General features: G+C 48.4%; 2 protein-coding genes and 1 pseudogene across 3 annotated transcripts in view; 1 reads left to right on the top strand and 2 right to left on the bottom strand.

The window, feature by feature from the left end:
* Nucleotides 1-5,453, bottom strand: part of LOC308577829 (tigger transposable element-derived protein 1-like) — a 280,142-nt gene extending 274,689 nt beyond the window's left edge. The window contains exon 1 of the mRNA XM_081178219.1: nt 3,717-5,453. Coding sequence (XP_081034345.1) covers nt 3,722-5,419 — 1,698 coding nt within the window. The 5' untranslated portion in view covers nt 5,420-5,453 and the 3' untranslated portion in view covers nt 3,717-3,721. The remainder of the gene's footprint in view (nt 1-3,716) is intronic.
* Nucleotides 124-2,321, top strand: LOC308578281 (anaphase-promoting complex subunit CDC26-like). The gene is made up of 2 exons (XM_081178543.1): nt 124-371; nt 1,890-2,321. Exons 1-2 carry the CDS (start codon nt 291-293, stop codon nt 2,034-2,036), a joined length of 228 nt encoding a protein of 75 aa, XP_081034669.1. The 5' UTR covers nt 124-290; the 3' UTR covers nt 2,037-2,321.
* Nucleotides 5,454-6,457: 1,004 nt separating the features above from the next.
* Nucleotides 6,458-7,234, bottom strand: LOC308577987 (barrier-to-autointegration factor pseudogene; annotated as a pseudogene). The gene has a single exon. The product of its transcript is annotated as a barrier-to-autointegration factor pseudogene (transcript).
* Nucleotides 7,235-16,157: the final 8,923 nt, after the last annotated feature.

The following is a 16,157-nucleotide window of genomic DNA, read 5'->3' as shown; positions in this document are numbered from 1 at the left end:
ACGGGCTCCCCACAAACACTTCCGGCACAGCGGCTTCCCCCGCCCTTGCAGAGCGCCACAGCCAATGATGCCTTTCCATTCCATCCCGGAGAGTGGGCCGCTCTAGCTTCCCTGGAGCTCCATGGTTATGCGGAGCGAGAGCTTCCGGGTTGCTGGCTGGCGACGTGGGGCGTGGTGGGATCGAGCCTCTGGCGTCGGCGTCTGAACTAGAGGTGCAGGTGAAGAAAAGAGCGGGGAGCTGCTGCGCACGTGCGAGAGAGCCGCAGTGTGGGGAAAGGTCTGCTTGCAAGATGCTGCGGCGGAAACCGACGCGGCTTGAGTTGAAGCTGGACGACATCGAGGAGTTCGACGGCGCCCGCAAGGAACTCGAGGTGGGTGAGTCAGCGGCGTAGCGTGAGTTGTCAGCACCCGGGGCAAGGCACGTAATTTGCGCCCCCCTAACCCCTAACCTGCGAGTTGCTGCTGGCGCTGCCGCCCAAACGACGCCGCTTGCCCGGAGGAGGAGGGGGGCAGAGAGGCGAGGAAAATGCAACGGTCCAGCAGCGGCAGCAGCACCGGTGGAGGCGGGGCTGTGAGGAGGGGCTGCCTGGCGCGTCCTCCGCGGCGAGCGCTGAGAGCCGCTGCCTGCCGGGCGCCTTCAGCCCGGACGCGCGCACAGCTCGTCGGTTCCGCGAGACATGCGGCTCCGCTACAGCCTGCGCCCGAGGCTCTTCGGCGACTCCGGAGGCAGCGAGCGCGCCCCCCCCCCAGATGTTGCGCCCGGTGCGGCCTGCCCCCCTTGCACCCCCCACGCTATGCCACTGGGGTGAGTGGTTGGTTGGTTGGTTGGTTGCGGGACGGCAAGGCGCTCCTTGCCCACCTTTCTTCGGTGTTGGTGTTGTTGTTTGCGCACTCTGCACATGCTTAGAGATTCTCTTGGCCTTGCTTTCTCTTTTCTTTTTTAAAAACCTGTTTCTCCTCACAAGGGGAGTAGCCATCCTGTTTGTTATTGAGCTGCAAGGCCCGGTCTTCTCTCTCCCACTCAGGAGGGTACCGAGTATAGTAAACAGGCGGTGAGGTAGAGCCACCCGCTGGAGTTGGGCGCAGCCCCCCCCCCACTGTTCTTACTTGGGTGGAACATGCACAAACAAGCTTATAAAATTATGCACAGTACGGAGAAAGAACACTGGCTCCTCAGGGCTGCCATTTGCTTGTTTTAATAAAAGGTTGTTGGCTGGGGAAAAGGTCGCAGCTCAGTGTCAAAGGGTTTTCTTTGCATTGAGAAGGTCCCAGGTTCAATTGTGAGTATCCCCAAGTAAGTTTGGAAGAGGCTTCCTGCCTGAAACCGTGGAGAAGTGCTGCCAAACAGGGTGGACAATACTGAGCTAAGTGGATCCAATGGTCTGACTCTGTAAAAGGCAGCTTCCTGTGTTTTGTTCCATGACCATAAGCTCAGCTGTAAAGCATTTCCTTTGCATGCAGAAGCTCCCAAGTTCAGTCTCCCAGGTAGGGCTGGGAGACTCCCTGCCTGAAATCCTGCAATATTGTTGTTAGTTAGAGTAGACAATACTGAACAAGATGAAACAATGGTCCAATTTGGTATAAAATGGCTACTTGTATTCCTGTGCAAGAAGGTGTGTTTGTGCGTACACAGTAGCAGATCTAAATGCCAAATTATGCTTGAGGTTGCCTCCATGTTAGCCCCCTGCACTCACGAGTAAAGGTGTTTGGCCCCTTTCTGTGGCAGAATTTTTTGACAGCTTGCAATGTCTTAAATCTGAAAGCAAAGAATCAGATTCATTACAGCTATATTTGAAAAAGAAAACATGTCATGGCATGGGCGGAGGAGGTACATATGTGATTGTCCTGGAGAAGTTTTCTTTAATTATGCTTTAATTATGTTTCCACAGAGTCGTAGGAAGCGCGAGGAGGTGGACATGGTGGGAGCCAGCGATGCTGAGTGTGCGCTGGGACTCAGCACTGATCATAAGAGCCGGGAGCAGATGATACATGACCGGATTGGCTACAAACCCCAGCCCAAACCAAACAATTGTTAATCTCAGTTTGGGAACTTTGAGTTCTAGAGCCCAAAGGGTGGACAGTGGGAGTGCCTGGTACCTGTGAGCTTTGGAAGAAAGCAGGAATTTGTTTCAAGAGCCCAACAAACTCTGTTTAGAAATAGCAGAAGAGACTGAGCTGCTCTCCTCTAGGTTTTAAATGGAGTTCCTCCTCCAAGCAGAGCAAGTCTTGCTTTCCCTACAAAGATGGGATCTTCCTTACTTGATGGTTTCTTTTGTGCAACCTTGCTAGGCTGCTGTGCTTAATAAAATATTTGTTTTTAACTTTGCATGCTTCATTGTATAAACATAGATGGACATTTTTACTTGTGAAAGAGACCTTGAGCCTTGCTGATGGGTGCAGCAACAGAAGTGAAATTGAGCATTTTTTACTTTTTACTTTGAGGTGGTTGTAGAGTGGGTTTATTTACAACTGAGAGGCCCTAGATTATTAGTGGAAGAGCAGAGACTGGATATGCAGAAGGTCCCAGGCTGAACTGCTGACATCACCAGTTAAAAATGCTTCTGAGTTGCCAGCCTGGGAAATGACCATTTGCTGCCTGTATCCCTGGAGTAGACAAGGAGTGCGGAAGCTGTGGCCCTCCAGACAGTGCTGAATCATAGCTCTCATCCTCCCTGACCACTGAAATAGGGTGGCTGAGGTTGATAGGAATTAGGAGTTCACCATTGTCTGGTGGACAGTGGCAGAATTTCGCCTACTTTAGAGTGGACTGTACTGAGTTAAGTGGACGAAAAGTCTGACTTCGAAGCAAAATGGATTTGGGGGGCAACCACACTATATTCCTCATCTTTCTCACACGAAGATGAGTTGACCACGGTTATGATCAATATGGTTTTATTTTCGGGGTGAAACAAGGTACCAAGATCTACTTGTTACAGAGATGCTCCAAAGGTGCAGGAGATGTTACTTAGTGTTTGAGGATTCCCCCTCCCCTTTTGTCTTGGGAAGAAGGCATTCTGTCTAAAGCTGCTGCATACTGACAAATTAATCTTCCTGCAAAACAGTATGCCACAAGAGGCTGCCTTACAAGTCCATGGGTTGCAATAAAACATCTGCTCCTGCCTTTTGTGCTTGAATTCTGTGTGATCCATTCATAAGCAATGGGCTGTAGCCAATGCTAGTCCTACTCAGAGTAGATACACTGAAATTAATGAACGAGACTAACTTGGGTCCATTACTTTATTTGGGTTTACTGATTAGAACAAGCGTTAGCTGGTAATGGTTTTCTGCAAAGAATTCTGGGAGCTGCCGTTTGTTAAGGGTGCTGAGAGGAGTCGTTTTAGTTAACACAGCTGATTTTTGGTTCTTGCCAATAAACTGAGTAGCATAAAAATTATAGCGGGGATCAAATACTGGAGAGAACTCACAAAAATACAGTGGTGCCTCGCAAGACGAAATTAATTCGTTCCGCGAGTTTTTTCGTCTAGCGAATTTTTCGTCTTGCGAAGCACGAAATCCCATAGGAATGCATTGAAATTCAATTAATGCGTTCCTATGGTCAAAAAAAGTCCAAACAAAGCCAAATTTGGTACAACAAGAGTTTATTAAGTGCTCTTTAAAGTCACACATACTGTAAAGAGCATTTCAAAAATTGAAGGAACAATTAAGTTTCTAAACATGACAGAAAAACATTTAAAAATCAACAAAGTGTACAGTACATTTTCTAAGACTCTGGGGGACCACTCGAAGAAGGTTCCTCTTCCACTCTTTGCTTCTTGCTGAAGAACCTGCCCATGGTCTGCTGCTTCATCCGCCTTTTCAGCACCTCCCTGAAAGGCGACATGACCCTCGTATCAAAAGTGTTCGCGAGGTCATGTGCCACGTGCTTGTCAGGGTGGTGCCGCTGTGCAAAAGCCTGCACATCCTTCCACTTCAGGCAAATGTCCCTCAGTTCTTTGGAGGACGGCCATTCCTCAGTTGCTTCCTCCTCTTCCAGCGAGGCCTGCTCCTGCGCAGCCTCTGCCTGCAGTTCGACCAGCTCCTGGGTGGTCAGCTCGTGGTCGTGCTCCTCCACCAGCTCGCTGATGTCCTCCTCTGTGACCTCCAGGCCCATGGTCCTCCCCAAGGCAACAATGTCCTGCACCACTGTTGACTCTGGTGCATCAGAGTCACTTGGTGCCACGCAGTCCGGCCACAGGCTGCGCCAAGCGCAATTCAAATTTCTCTGGCTGATCCCATTCCAGGCCGTGGTGATCATCTTCAAGCAGGTGACGATGTCAAAGTGGTCCTTCCAGAATTCCCGCAGGGTGATGGTGGTGCAATCAGTCACCTCGAAGCATCGCCTGAAAAGCTCCTTGGTGTAGAGTTTTTTGAAATTGGCGATGACCTGCTGATCCATCAGCTGGAGCAGTGGCGTGGTGTTAGGCGGCAGGAACATGATGCTGATGAAGCTGAACTCCAACAAGTCCTCCTCAAGGCCTTTAGGATGAGCAGGAGCATTGTCCATCAGAAGCAAAGCCTTCAGCAGCAGGTCGTTGTCCAGCAGGTACTGTTTGACAGCAGGGCCAAAAGCAAGATTGACCCAGTCCACAAACAGCACACGTGTGACCCAAGCCTTACTGTTGGATCGCCACATGACACTCAGCTGCTCCTTGTCGACCTTGTGTTTCTTGAAGGCCCGTGGGTTCTCCGAGTGGTACACCAGCAGGGGCTTGATCTTCAGGTCGCTGCTTGCGTTGGCACAGAAGAGCAGGGTCAGACGGTCCTTCATGGGCTTGTGGCCAGGCAACGTGGCCTCCTCCTGTGTGATGAAAGTCCTTTTGGGCATCCTCTTCCAAAACAGCCCGGTCTCGTCACAGTTGAAGACCTGCTGTGGAACGTAGCCCTCCGTCGTCACAACCTCCAGGAACTCCGCTGCAAAGTCTTCAGCCGCAGAAACATCAGAACTTGCAGCCTCTCCATGCCTGACCACGCTGTGGATTCCAGATCTTGTCTTGAACCGGTCAAACCAGCCTCTGCTTGCCTTGAAGACTTCTGGCTCGCCTGAGGTTCCTGGCTGTTCCCGGACGAGGTCTGCGTGCAAGGCCTTGGCCTTCTCACAAATGACGGCCTCAGTCACTGTGTCCCCTGCACGCTGCTTCTCTTCTAACCAGATGAGCAGCAACTTCTCCACCTCCTCCAGAACAGCTGGGCGGTTCTTCACGATCCTGGTGACTCCCTTGGCTGCATCAGTCGCAAGGATCTTCTCCCTCACCTTCAGGATGGTCCCGATGGTCGATGGATTCCTCCCGTACTCCCTGGCGAGGTCTGTCACACGCATTCCACCGCCGTGCTTCCGGATGATCTCCTTCTTCATTTCCAGCGTAACCTTCGCCTTCTTCCCCTCGCCGGCCTCTGCAGCAGCAGTCTTCTTGGGTCCCATGGCAGCACAGCTCCTACCTTCGCAAACCCCCAAAAATAAATAAATCAGTGCTTCAATTCCAAAAAATTCAAAAGCACCCAGCCACCCACCACACAGAAATTCAAACCCAGAACCAGGTCCTTGAATTCCAAACACCCCAACCCAAAATCCAACCCCCCCCCCCCAAGTTTTAAAACTTTAACTTACCGATTGGCTGCAAAAGAAGTTTTGGAAAAGCTTCAAAAATCACCAAAGTCTTCAAAAACCTCAACTGTTCCCCCAGCCCCTCCCCAACTGTTGCAACCCCCTCCCCAACTGTTGCAACCCCCTCCCCAACTGTTCCCCCAGGCCCTCCCCAACTGTTGCAAACCCCTCCCCAACTGTTCCTCCAGCCACCCACCACACAGAAATTCAAACCCAGAATTTTTTTTAAAAAAAACACAGCAGAGTGGCCCAATGGTCACAGAAAATCATAAAAATGCAGAAAAAACCACACAAGCTTCCAAATTATTGCAAACCCCTCCTCAACTGTTCCCCCAGCCACCCACCACACAGAAATTCAAACCCAGTTTTTTTTAAAAAAAAAAACCAGCAGAGTGGCCCAATGGTCACAAAAAATGCAGGAAAAAAACACACAAGCTTCCAGATTCTTACAAACCCCTCCCCAACACCAAGTCCTTGATTTCCAAACACCCCAACCCAAAATCCAAAACCCCCCAAAAAAGTTTTAAAAGTTTAACTTACCAAATGGCTGCAAAAGAAGTTTTGGGAAAGCTTCAAAAAGCAGCAAAGTCTTCAAAAACTTCAAAAAATACTACCACACCACGTGCTATGAGTTGCTCCTCGAAGTCAAGTCGCAACTGCACCTCTTCAAGCAATGCACCCTGGGTATTAACGGTTTTAAGAAAAAGGAAACAAACTTGCAATACGTTTTCGTCTTGTGAAGCAAGCCCATAGAGAAATTCGTCTTGCGAAGCAGCTCAAAAACCGCAAAACCCTTTCGTCTAGCGAGTTTTTCGTCTTGCGAGGCATTCGTCTTGCGGGGCACCACTGTAATAATCCTAATAACATCTTTTGTCTTCAGAATTGACGGGTAAATCTCAGTCTAACTGGAGCTCAAACAAAGGTAGTAGGGGAACTTCCATTATTGTTAGCAGGCAGGTCTGGTTCTGGAGTTGGGTGGCCTAACAGTGAGGGGGGGGGTGCTATTAAAGCCACGTAAAAAACAACGACCTACTTGATGTTTAGAACATTTGATGTTTCTCAATCCTCTCCCTGGAGGAAAAAAGATTCAGTTACATTAAAAGGCAGCCGTGGCTTCCCCCCACCCTGCCCCAGTGTTGGGAGCAATAGCCCTCAGCAGCTTGTGTAGATGTTGGAAGGTTTATAAGAAGTAGGTGCTGAGAGAGATGGGGAGAAACAATCTCTATTCAACTACAAAAGCCCTCACAGCATCCACCAGGCTTTGGCCAACAATCACAAGAAAGCATCACACCATTCCTTCAGGCAGCCATAACAGTCTCTGGATTGCTTGGCGTTGGCACCGCATGTGTCCTTCAGCCACTCGCGGAAGAGGTCCTTCAGCACTAAGAACTGTCCCAGAACCACGTACGCCTTGTCAAAGCCTTTGTCTTCCAGCTTCCTGCCAAGTACATCTCCAATGCCAGCTAAAGTACCAAGAGACTTGTCCCCCATGGGCTCAGCCATGAAGTCCTGATGCTTCTGACTGGTGGTCATGTTGCCTGCAGCTCTGCCTGCTCTCTCGCCTCAACCACTGCTCCCATCAAAGGGTGCTGAGAGTTGTTAGAAGACCCACTAGTCTCTTCACAGAGCTACAATTCCCAGAGTTCCCTGTGAAGAGGGATTGATAAACTGCTCTGGGAGCAGAAAAGGGGTTCTCAGCTGTAATGGGTATGGGGTTGCTCATGCGTAAGTTGCTGCCTCTCCTGGTTATGTTGCCTTGTTAAACTTTTCTGTCTGCATAGCCCTTCAATTCGTGGCTGCCTCAGTCGCTAGCAGAATCCGTCAGTGGGCGTTTCTTAAATCTTTTCCAACATAAAAGTTGTTTGACACCCAGTCTCCTCCTACTCTCTCTGCGCGGAAGTCTTCTGTGCAGGGTGGGCGTGGGTAGCGGAGGACCCGTGCTCTCCCCGCTGGTGTCCGGTGAAGAGTCCTGGAGCCCTCTCGCCGATTCCCCCATCAGCCCCTCTATATCCCTGGTGTTGCGCTGATTTGCTTCCCCATCTGCGGAGCTGCATCTCTCCCTGCTGGGCCCTTCTCCAGCATCATTTAAGAGCCTTCCCTCCGCCTCTAGCTCCGATGTCAGTTCCCTGACATCAGCCCTCTTAGCAAATCAGTTCCCAGGATTCTTTGAGGGAAGCCATGACTATTTAAAACAATAGTGTTTTAAGTGTGTTTTGTGAATGTGGCCAGTATACAGGTGAAACTCGGAAAATTAGAATATTGTGGAGAAGTTCATTTATTTCAGGAATTCAGCTTAAAAGGTGAGAGCTGGACCATAAAGAAGGCTGATCGCTGAAGAATGGATGCTTTTGAATTCTGGTGCTGGAGGAGACTCTTGAGAGTCCCATGGACTGCAAGAGGATCCAACCTCTCCATTCTGAAGGAAATCAGCCCTGAGTGCTCACTGGAAGGACAGATCCTGAAGCTGAGGCTCCAATACTTTGGCCACCTCATGAGAAGAGAGGACTCCCTGGAAAAGACCCTGATGTTGGGAAAGATGGAGAGCACAAGGAGAAGGGGACGACAGAGAACGAGATGGTTGGACAGTGTTCTCGAAGCTACCAGCATGAGTTTGACCAAACTGCGGGAGGCAGTGGAGGACAGAAGTGCCTGGCGTGCTCTGGTCCAGGGGGTCACGAAGAGTCGGACACGACTAAACGACTAAACAACAACAATATATGAGATAGACTCATGACATGCAAAGCAAGATATGTCAAGCCTTTATTAGTTATCATTGTGATGATTAGAATATTAAATGAAATCAGCAAAATAAGGACTGCAAATAGAGCAAATCTCTTTTCTGATAAGAACAGCTTTTGCATCTCATTTGGAAACCAAGGACCCAGAGTCTGGAGGAAGAACGGGGAGGGACACAATGCCAGATGCTTGAAGTCCAGTGTGAAGTTTCCACAGTCTGTGTTGATTTGGGGAGCCATGTCATCAGCTGGTGTTGGTCCACTGTGCTTCATTAAGTCCAGGGTCAATGCAGCCGTCTACCAGGAGATTTTGGAGCACTTCATTCTTCATGGGGATGCTGACTTCATTTTCCAGCAGGAATTGGCACCTGCCCACACTGCCAAAAATACCAAAACCTGGTTCAATGCCCATGGGATTACTGTGCTTGATTGGCCAGCTAATTCGCCTGACCTGAACCCCATAGAGAATCTATGGGGCACTGCCAAGAGACAGATGAGAGACATAAGACCGAGCAATGCAGAAGAGCTGAAGGCTGCTATTGAAGCATCCTGGTCTTTCATAACACCTCAGCAGTGCCACAGGCTGATAGGCAGTAATTGATGCAAAAGGGGCCCAAACCAACTACTAAGTACATATGCATGCTTCTACTTCTCAGAGGTCCAATATGGCTCTATTTGCAGTCCTTGTTTTTCTGATTTTATTTAATATTCTAATTTCCTGAGATTGTTAATTTGGGGTTTTCATCAGCTGTACGCCATGATCATCACAATTATAACAAATAAAGGCTTGACATATCTCGCTTTGCATGTCATGAGTCTATCTCATATATTAGTTTCACCTTTTAAGTTGAATTACTGAAATAAATGAACTTTCCCACGATATTCTAATTTCCGAGTTTCACCTGTATATAAGGAGGCAGCATCAAAATCTGTCTCCTGCATGTGGTTCTGAAAAATGTTTTGACACCGAAATGCATGAAAGATGCTGGCCTAAAAAAAAAAAAGAAGACACTAGCTTCATGGTACTGTTAGGTGCCATGCAGGGTGCTTTGAAACATTTCACACACATCCACAATTTCTATAAAATACATTCTGCTTTATTAGTTACATACACAGACTGTTCATCTGTACTTATATAATGTTATCAGATGCGCAATCTCAAACTGGATTTAATGTACATCTGCCATAGAATACTTTGCTAGAAGAGAGAGACAAGTCTGAAAATATATTGAAAGGCACCATTGTTTATTGGGCACAGTGGGGTATACAGCACCAGCAACACAATTCTTTAGCAAGTAAAATGAGGCCCCAACTGCACCATGTGTTTAAAGCAATATCACATTGCTTTAAGCAGTCATGATTTCCCCAAAGAATTTTGGGAACTTCAATTTGTTATGGGTGCCGCAGTTGTTAGGAAACCCCTAGTCCTCTGATAGCTACAATTCCCTGAGTGGTTTAACAGTCAATCCTTTTACCATGGGAACTTTGGGAATTGTAACTCTGTGAGGGGAAAAGGGAGTTTCCTAGCAATTCTCAGTACTCTTAACTGAGGTTCACAGGATTCTTTGAGAAGCCATGACTGTTCAAAGGGGGCAACTGGCAAGTTGAAGGCTCAGAGGTGGGAGGAAGCTGGAGGCCTCAAGTACACCCAGACCTTTATTGCAACTTCTCATGAGAACATTGTGGATCTTCACTCTCAAGAGGTACCACACTTCCACCAAAGGCACCCCACTCACAGAACATGCCAAGCAGTACTTGCCTGGGCAAACATGGGTTTGTGGGCTGATGGGAGGGAAGCAAGCAGAGAAACAGAAGCAGGCAGAAGAAAAAGGCTGGAATGTGGCTGCCGCCAAGCATGTATTGCTGAAAACACATGTTAAATGCACATAAGATGCAAATTGCCTGTTTTGCTTTGCTTCCGGTTATACATAAGATAATAATAATAATAATAATAATAATAATAATAATAATAATAATAATAATAATAATAATAAATTTTATTTATATCCTGCCCTCCCCAGCCGAAGCCGGGCTCAGGGCGGCTAACAACACTAAAATAGTGCAACATTATCAAAAACATCATAAGAATTAATTAAAATCAAAAATGATGGCAACCATAAACTAAAGTATTGTAAAGATTGCCAAAGGAGGGAGTCAGGCTGTGCCCTGGCCAAAGGCCTGGTGGAACAGCTCTGTCTTGCAGGCCCTGCGGAAAGATGTCAAGTCCTGCAGGGCCCTTGTCTCTTGTGACAGAGCGTTCCACCAGGTTGGAGCCGCAGCCGAAAAAGCCCTGGCTCTAGTTGAGGCCAGCCTAACCTCTCTGTGGCCTGGGACCTTCAAGATGTTTTTATTTGAGGACCGTAAGTTCCTCTGTGGGGCATACCAGGAGAGGCGGTCCCGTAGATACGAGGGTCCTAGGCCGTGTAGGGCTTTGAAGGTTAAAACCAGCACCTTAAACCTGATCCTGTACTCCACCGGGAGCCAGTGCAGCTGGTATAGCACCGGATGAATGTGATCCCGCAGCGAAGACCCCGTAAGGAGTCTCGCTGCGGCATTCTGCACCCGCTGGAGTTTCTGGGTCAGTCTCAAGGGCAGCCCCACGTAGAGCGAGTTACAATAATCCAGTCTGGAGGTGACCGTCGCGTGGATCACAGTGGCTAGGTCAGGGCGAGAGAGGTAAGGAGCCAACTGCTTAGCTTGGCGGAGATGAAAAAATGCCGCCTTTGTTATAGCTGCAATCTGAGCCTCCATGGAGAGGGAGGTATCGAAGATTACACCCAAACTCTTAACGGACGGTGCTGGCACTAATTGCACCCCCGCAAGAGATGGGAGTTGCCCCCTCAATCCCATATCGTCCCGTCCCAGCCAGAGGACCTCTGTCTTCGAAGGATTTAACTTCAACCGGCTCCCACGTAACCATCCAGCCACAGCTTCCAAGCATCTGATCAGTGTGTCTGGGGCCGAGTCAGGATGGCCATCCATCAACAGATAGAGTTGGGTGTCGTCAGCATACTGATGGCAGCCCAGCCCAAAACTCCGGACAAGCTGGGCGAGGGGGCGCATAAAGATGTTAAAAAGCATCGGGGAGAGAATCGCACCCTGAGGCACTCCACACACCAAGGAGTGGCGGGATGACAGTCCCCCCCCAAGCGCCACCCTCTGTCCCCGACCAGAGAGAAACGAGCGCAGCCATTGAAGGACTGTGCCCTGGATCCCCACATCGGCGAGGCGGTGGTCCAGAAGTTCGTGATCGACCATGTCGAAAGCTGCTGACAGATCTAGAAGAATCAGCAGCCCCGACCCGCCTCGATCCAGCTGTCTACGAAGATCATCTGTTAGGGCGACCAGAGCCGTCTCGGTCCCATGACCAGCGCGGAAGCCGGACTGGAATGGATCCAGAGCCGATGTTTCATCCAGAAACCTACCAAGCTGTTCAGCAACCGCTCTCTCAATCACCTTACCCAGGAATGGAAGATTCGAAACTGGGCGGTAATTGGATAGATCTAAGGGATCTAATGATGTTTTCTTTAAGAGCGGACGCACCACTGCCTCCTTCAGTTCCCCTGGGAATGTCCCGGTGCCAAGGGACAAATTGATGATATCCCCCAGGGGGGCCCGCACCTCGTCTGGACACGCTCTAATCAGCCAAGACGGCCACGGGTCGAGAGGACAAGTGGTGGGCTTTCCAGCTCGGAGGAGTCTGTCCACATCGGCTGGGGATATCCGGTCAAAGTGGTCCAATACTGGACCCGAGGACAGTCGAGGGGCCTCCAGTTCCTTTATTGTATCCAAATTGGCAGGGAGGTCATGGCGGAGCGACAGGACCTTCTCCGCAAAAAAGCTCGCAAATGCCTCACAGCTGTGTGTCGAATTGTTATTTAAATTTGGCTGTCCTTTGAGGGACGTTAAAGACCGAATTATACTAAATAATTGTGCCGGGCGAGAGCTAGCGGATGCAATGGAGGCCGAGAAGTAGGACTTCTTAGCGGCCTTCACTGCCATCTCGTAGGTTTTCATAAAAATCCTATAAGATGTTCTTGAGGCTCCGTCACGGGCACCCCGCCATACTCTAGCCGTCTGAGGTCCCGCTTCATTTTCTGGAGCTCCTCAGTAAACCAGGGAGCCCGGTTTCTGCGGGGTCGCAGAGGGCGCTTAGGTGCGATCTCATTGATGGCTGCCAGGAGCTGGGTATTCCAGCCCTCAACAAGCTCAGTCAATGAGTCGCCAGGGGGAGAAAGGTCCCGCAAGGCTTGACGGAATCTATCAGGGTCCATCAGCCTCCACGGGCGAGCCCAAATCGGCGCACCACCTAAGCAGGGTGGGGGTGGAACGTCAATCCTGGCTTTCAGAGCGTAGTGATCAGACCATGGCACCTTCATCGAAGGAAACATGATCACATCTATACCGACGCCAAAGATCAGATCCAGCGTGTGGCCTGCTTGATGTGTGGGGCCCGAAACAAACTGGGAGAGCCCTAGTGTCGCCATGGAAGACACCAGGTCCAGAGCCTGTGAGGAGGGAGTGGCATCGGCATGGATGTTGAAGTCCCCCAATACCAATAGGTTGGGGAACTCCAAGGTCCAGCCGGCCACCGCCTCCAGCAGGCCTGACAGGGTGGCTGGTGGTGCGCTAGGTGGCCGGTACACCAGCCAGACAGCCAAGCTCACCTTGGAGCCCCACACTAGGCCAACACATTCAATGCCGGGGATCGATGGCGATGGTAGAGCCCTGAAAGAACAATCTTCCCGGATTAATAGTGCCACCCCTCCCCCGCGGCCCACAGTCCGTGACTGGTGGAGGACGGAGAAACCCGGGGGCGCCATCTCTCGTAAGGTAACAGTATCCCCTTCGCGCACCCAGGTCTCCGTCACACAAGCCAGGTCGACCCCCTGCGAGATGATGAAATCTCGCGGTTTTGTTGCCTATAGACCTGGCATTGCACAACACCAGTGACGGAGGTGAGTAATCCTTGCTCACCCTACCCTCGTCTCTCGGGATGGGGCGCAGATTGGAAGGGGTACGAGCATATCCGTATCTCGATCCCCTTCGCCTATGACATCTGCCCCCACCGCCATACCTCCCTCGCCCCTCCACGGTAGCAATCCCAGGCCTCATACTCTAAGCCAAGATCTAAGCCAAGATTAGCCACACTAGAAGAGACTGGTTTCCTCCCATCTATATAAAATGAAAGTTTAAGTCTCCTAAAGCTGAGAGCACACCGATACTAGTTAGGGCAGAGGTGGGGAAATCTGTGGCCTTGCAGATGTTGGGACTCCAGCTCCCATCAGTCCTAAGCACCACGGCCCCTGGTCAGAAATGATGGGAACTTTTGTGCAGCAGTACCTGGTGGGCCCAAAGGTTCCCCATCCCTGTACTCTAGTATGAGCATCTTGCCTGTAAAGGGATGATTCAGAGGTTGGAAGCTGCTTGCACCTAGCTCAGTTACCTGCCATCTACTATAGACTTTCACCTTTTCAAGTGACTTAGTGTATAGTGAAATGTTAAAAACACATAAAACACAACAACATAGACCTGGGGAAGCCATTTGACTGTGACATTTAAACTATGACACAGTTTGTTTGCTTCATGCTAAAGACAGACTGCATGCGGAAATTCTGTAATAACCTTGCATCTCACTTTATAAAGTTACTAACTTTACTTGCACAGTATTATTCATTTGGGGCATGTAGTGATCTTGGATGAAAAGAATCACCCACACTCAAAGCAATTTACAAAAAAAAGACAACTTGAAGGAAATGGCTATCCAAATTCTACTCTTTTGTTGCCTCCAAAGTCAATTTTTGCAGAAGTCTAAAGCAGAAAAGTGGGTATGATTTTTATATGCAGGGACTGGAAGCCAAGCCTGCTCAAGAAGGGTTGCACATGCCTTTTAAAGAAATTATGCCAAAGAAGTCAATCCAGAATATTTCCATTACTGGTAATGGAGGTATAGACCTTCAGTCTTAAGTGTTTTATTTCAATTAGGACTCAATGAATGCGGTTGCAGGGAAGAGCTTAGGCAAATTATTTTTAAAAAGCCTCTCTTACTATATGCTAAGCAACATAACAACATATTAAATGACCAACAGTTAAATGATACACTGCTTTCATTTTTAGCTTCCAATAAACTTGCCCAAAGGGCTACTGTAGATGGGGGTAGCCAATTGGAGACCCTCTCCGGATGTTGTGAACTCCCAACTCCCATCAGCCCTAGCCAAAATTCACATGAGGCTTGAACAGCAAAACTCTGGGAGGAGTGCCAATAATAATAATTCTCCTCTGTCCACCCCTTGGCCCAGGTCGTTTGATTCACAAAAGAACTTTTTACACAGTGTTCATAAGAACCAATCAGATTTCCTCTGAGCATTTCAAAACCCCAACGTGGGACAAAGTCAGATCAGAAGAAATTCTTTTAACGACAAAGAAACTATTTCCTACTTGAGCATGCATATGTAGTTCAGAGTAAATAAAATAGGAATAAAAGGAGGAATGCATTCAGCAAAACCCTAGAGGTCGTAAACAGGAGAGGCAGGATGGCAGTATTTACTATCTTCTCGTGAACTCTCTTCCTGGCCCTTAAGATCTATCTAAAAATTAAACTACATCAAAGCTACCTTCTATCTTTATGACCCAGGATGCCTGATGAACAACTGGCCTGTGTATTTAGAATGTTTATACGTGCCTGTCAGGCGTAGAGAAAGCAAATGGCAGAGGTGGAGAGGCTTGTGGGATTCGATCAGAAATTATTGTCAATGAATCAACCCCCGTCAACGCGATGCTTTCATCGCAGACACAAATGGCTTGCTCCATATTTCATAATTCCTCATAGCAATCCCACCTGACCCCCACACTCTGGATATTTGCACCCCTACATCTCACCGCTTTTTATTTTTAAATTTTTTTATTTGTTTTTGTTTTTTGTAAGAAGAGCTTAAGATAGTAGAGGTTAAGGTAATAGATGTACTGTGTTCTCTTCATGTTCATGTATGTGTTCTTGTATCACATAACGATGTCTAGCAGACATTCCTAAAGGAGTGCTCGACAACCTCTGCCTATTCTTTTCTAAAATTGAGTGACTAGGCAAGACCAAAGTCAGTCTGCTGCGGCAGCACTGAGCATCAGATAAATTGGCGGGAATGTAGTTATAACTTCTTTGATTACACGTGAAAAACCAATCATCTGGCAAGCTAACATGAGCATAATTAAAAATAATCTGCTGAACATGTGAGCAATTCCAAGTTGGCCATCCTGCGTCCAGACAGCAAGTTGCTTTCTTACTGCAATTCCCAATCTGAACACAAGAGGTGTCTGGTGGTGCTGCAACTCTAGGTGTGTATAATGCTATCGCATCCAGAGGTAACTTTTGTGTCACCTTTTCCCAGTCATGGAGATTGGTATAACCAATGATACCTTCAGGAATCCATTTAGAAAACCACTTTCCCATGTGTGTGGCATGTGCCATATGAAAGGGTTGTGTACAAACAGGGAGTATACAATTTCCTAAGGTAGTGTGCATATCATATGCTTCACTCAGACAAAAATGAGAGACGTTAGCCACTTTAGCGAAACGCATCCACAAATTATAGTTATGACTAGAAGAAGTGCCAGGGGGAAGATAGATACACTGAGTACTTGGTATCAAGAAAACAAATAATACACATGTTAAAATCAGCATAGAGTTCATATTTAGCTGAGTAATCAAGGCTACTAAAAAAGTCCCTGATGCTTCTGGAACATCATGATGCTGAAGTTGTGAAAAGATAAAGTGCGAGACTGGCTTCATTACTATCAGATAATGGAGGCATATAATTTGGATAAGA

The sequence above is a fragment of the Podarcis bocagei genome, assembly GCF_964188305.1.
Source record: "Podarcis bocagei genome assembly, chromosome: W".
NCBI classification, from domain to species: domain Eukaryota; kingdom Metazoa; phylum Chordata; class Lepidosauria; order Squamata; family Lacertidae; genus Podarcis; species Podarcis bocagei.
This window is presented reverse-complemented; position numbering and strand designations above follow the sequence as displayed.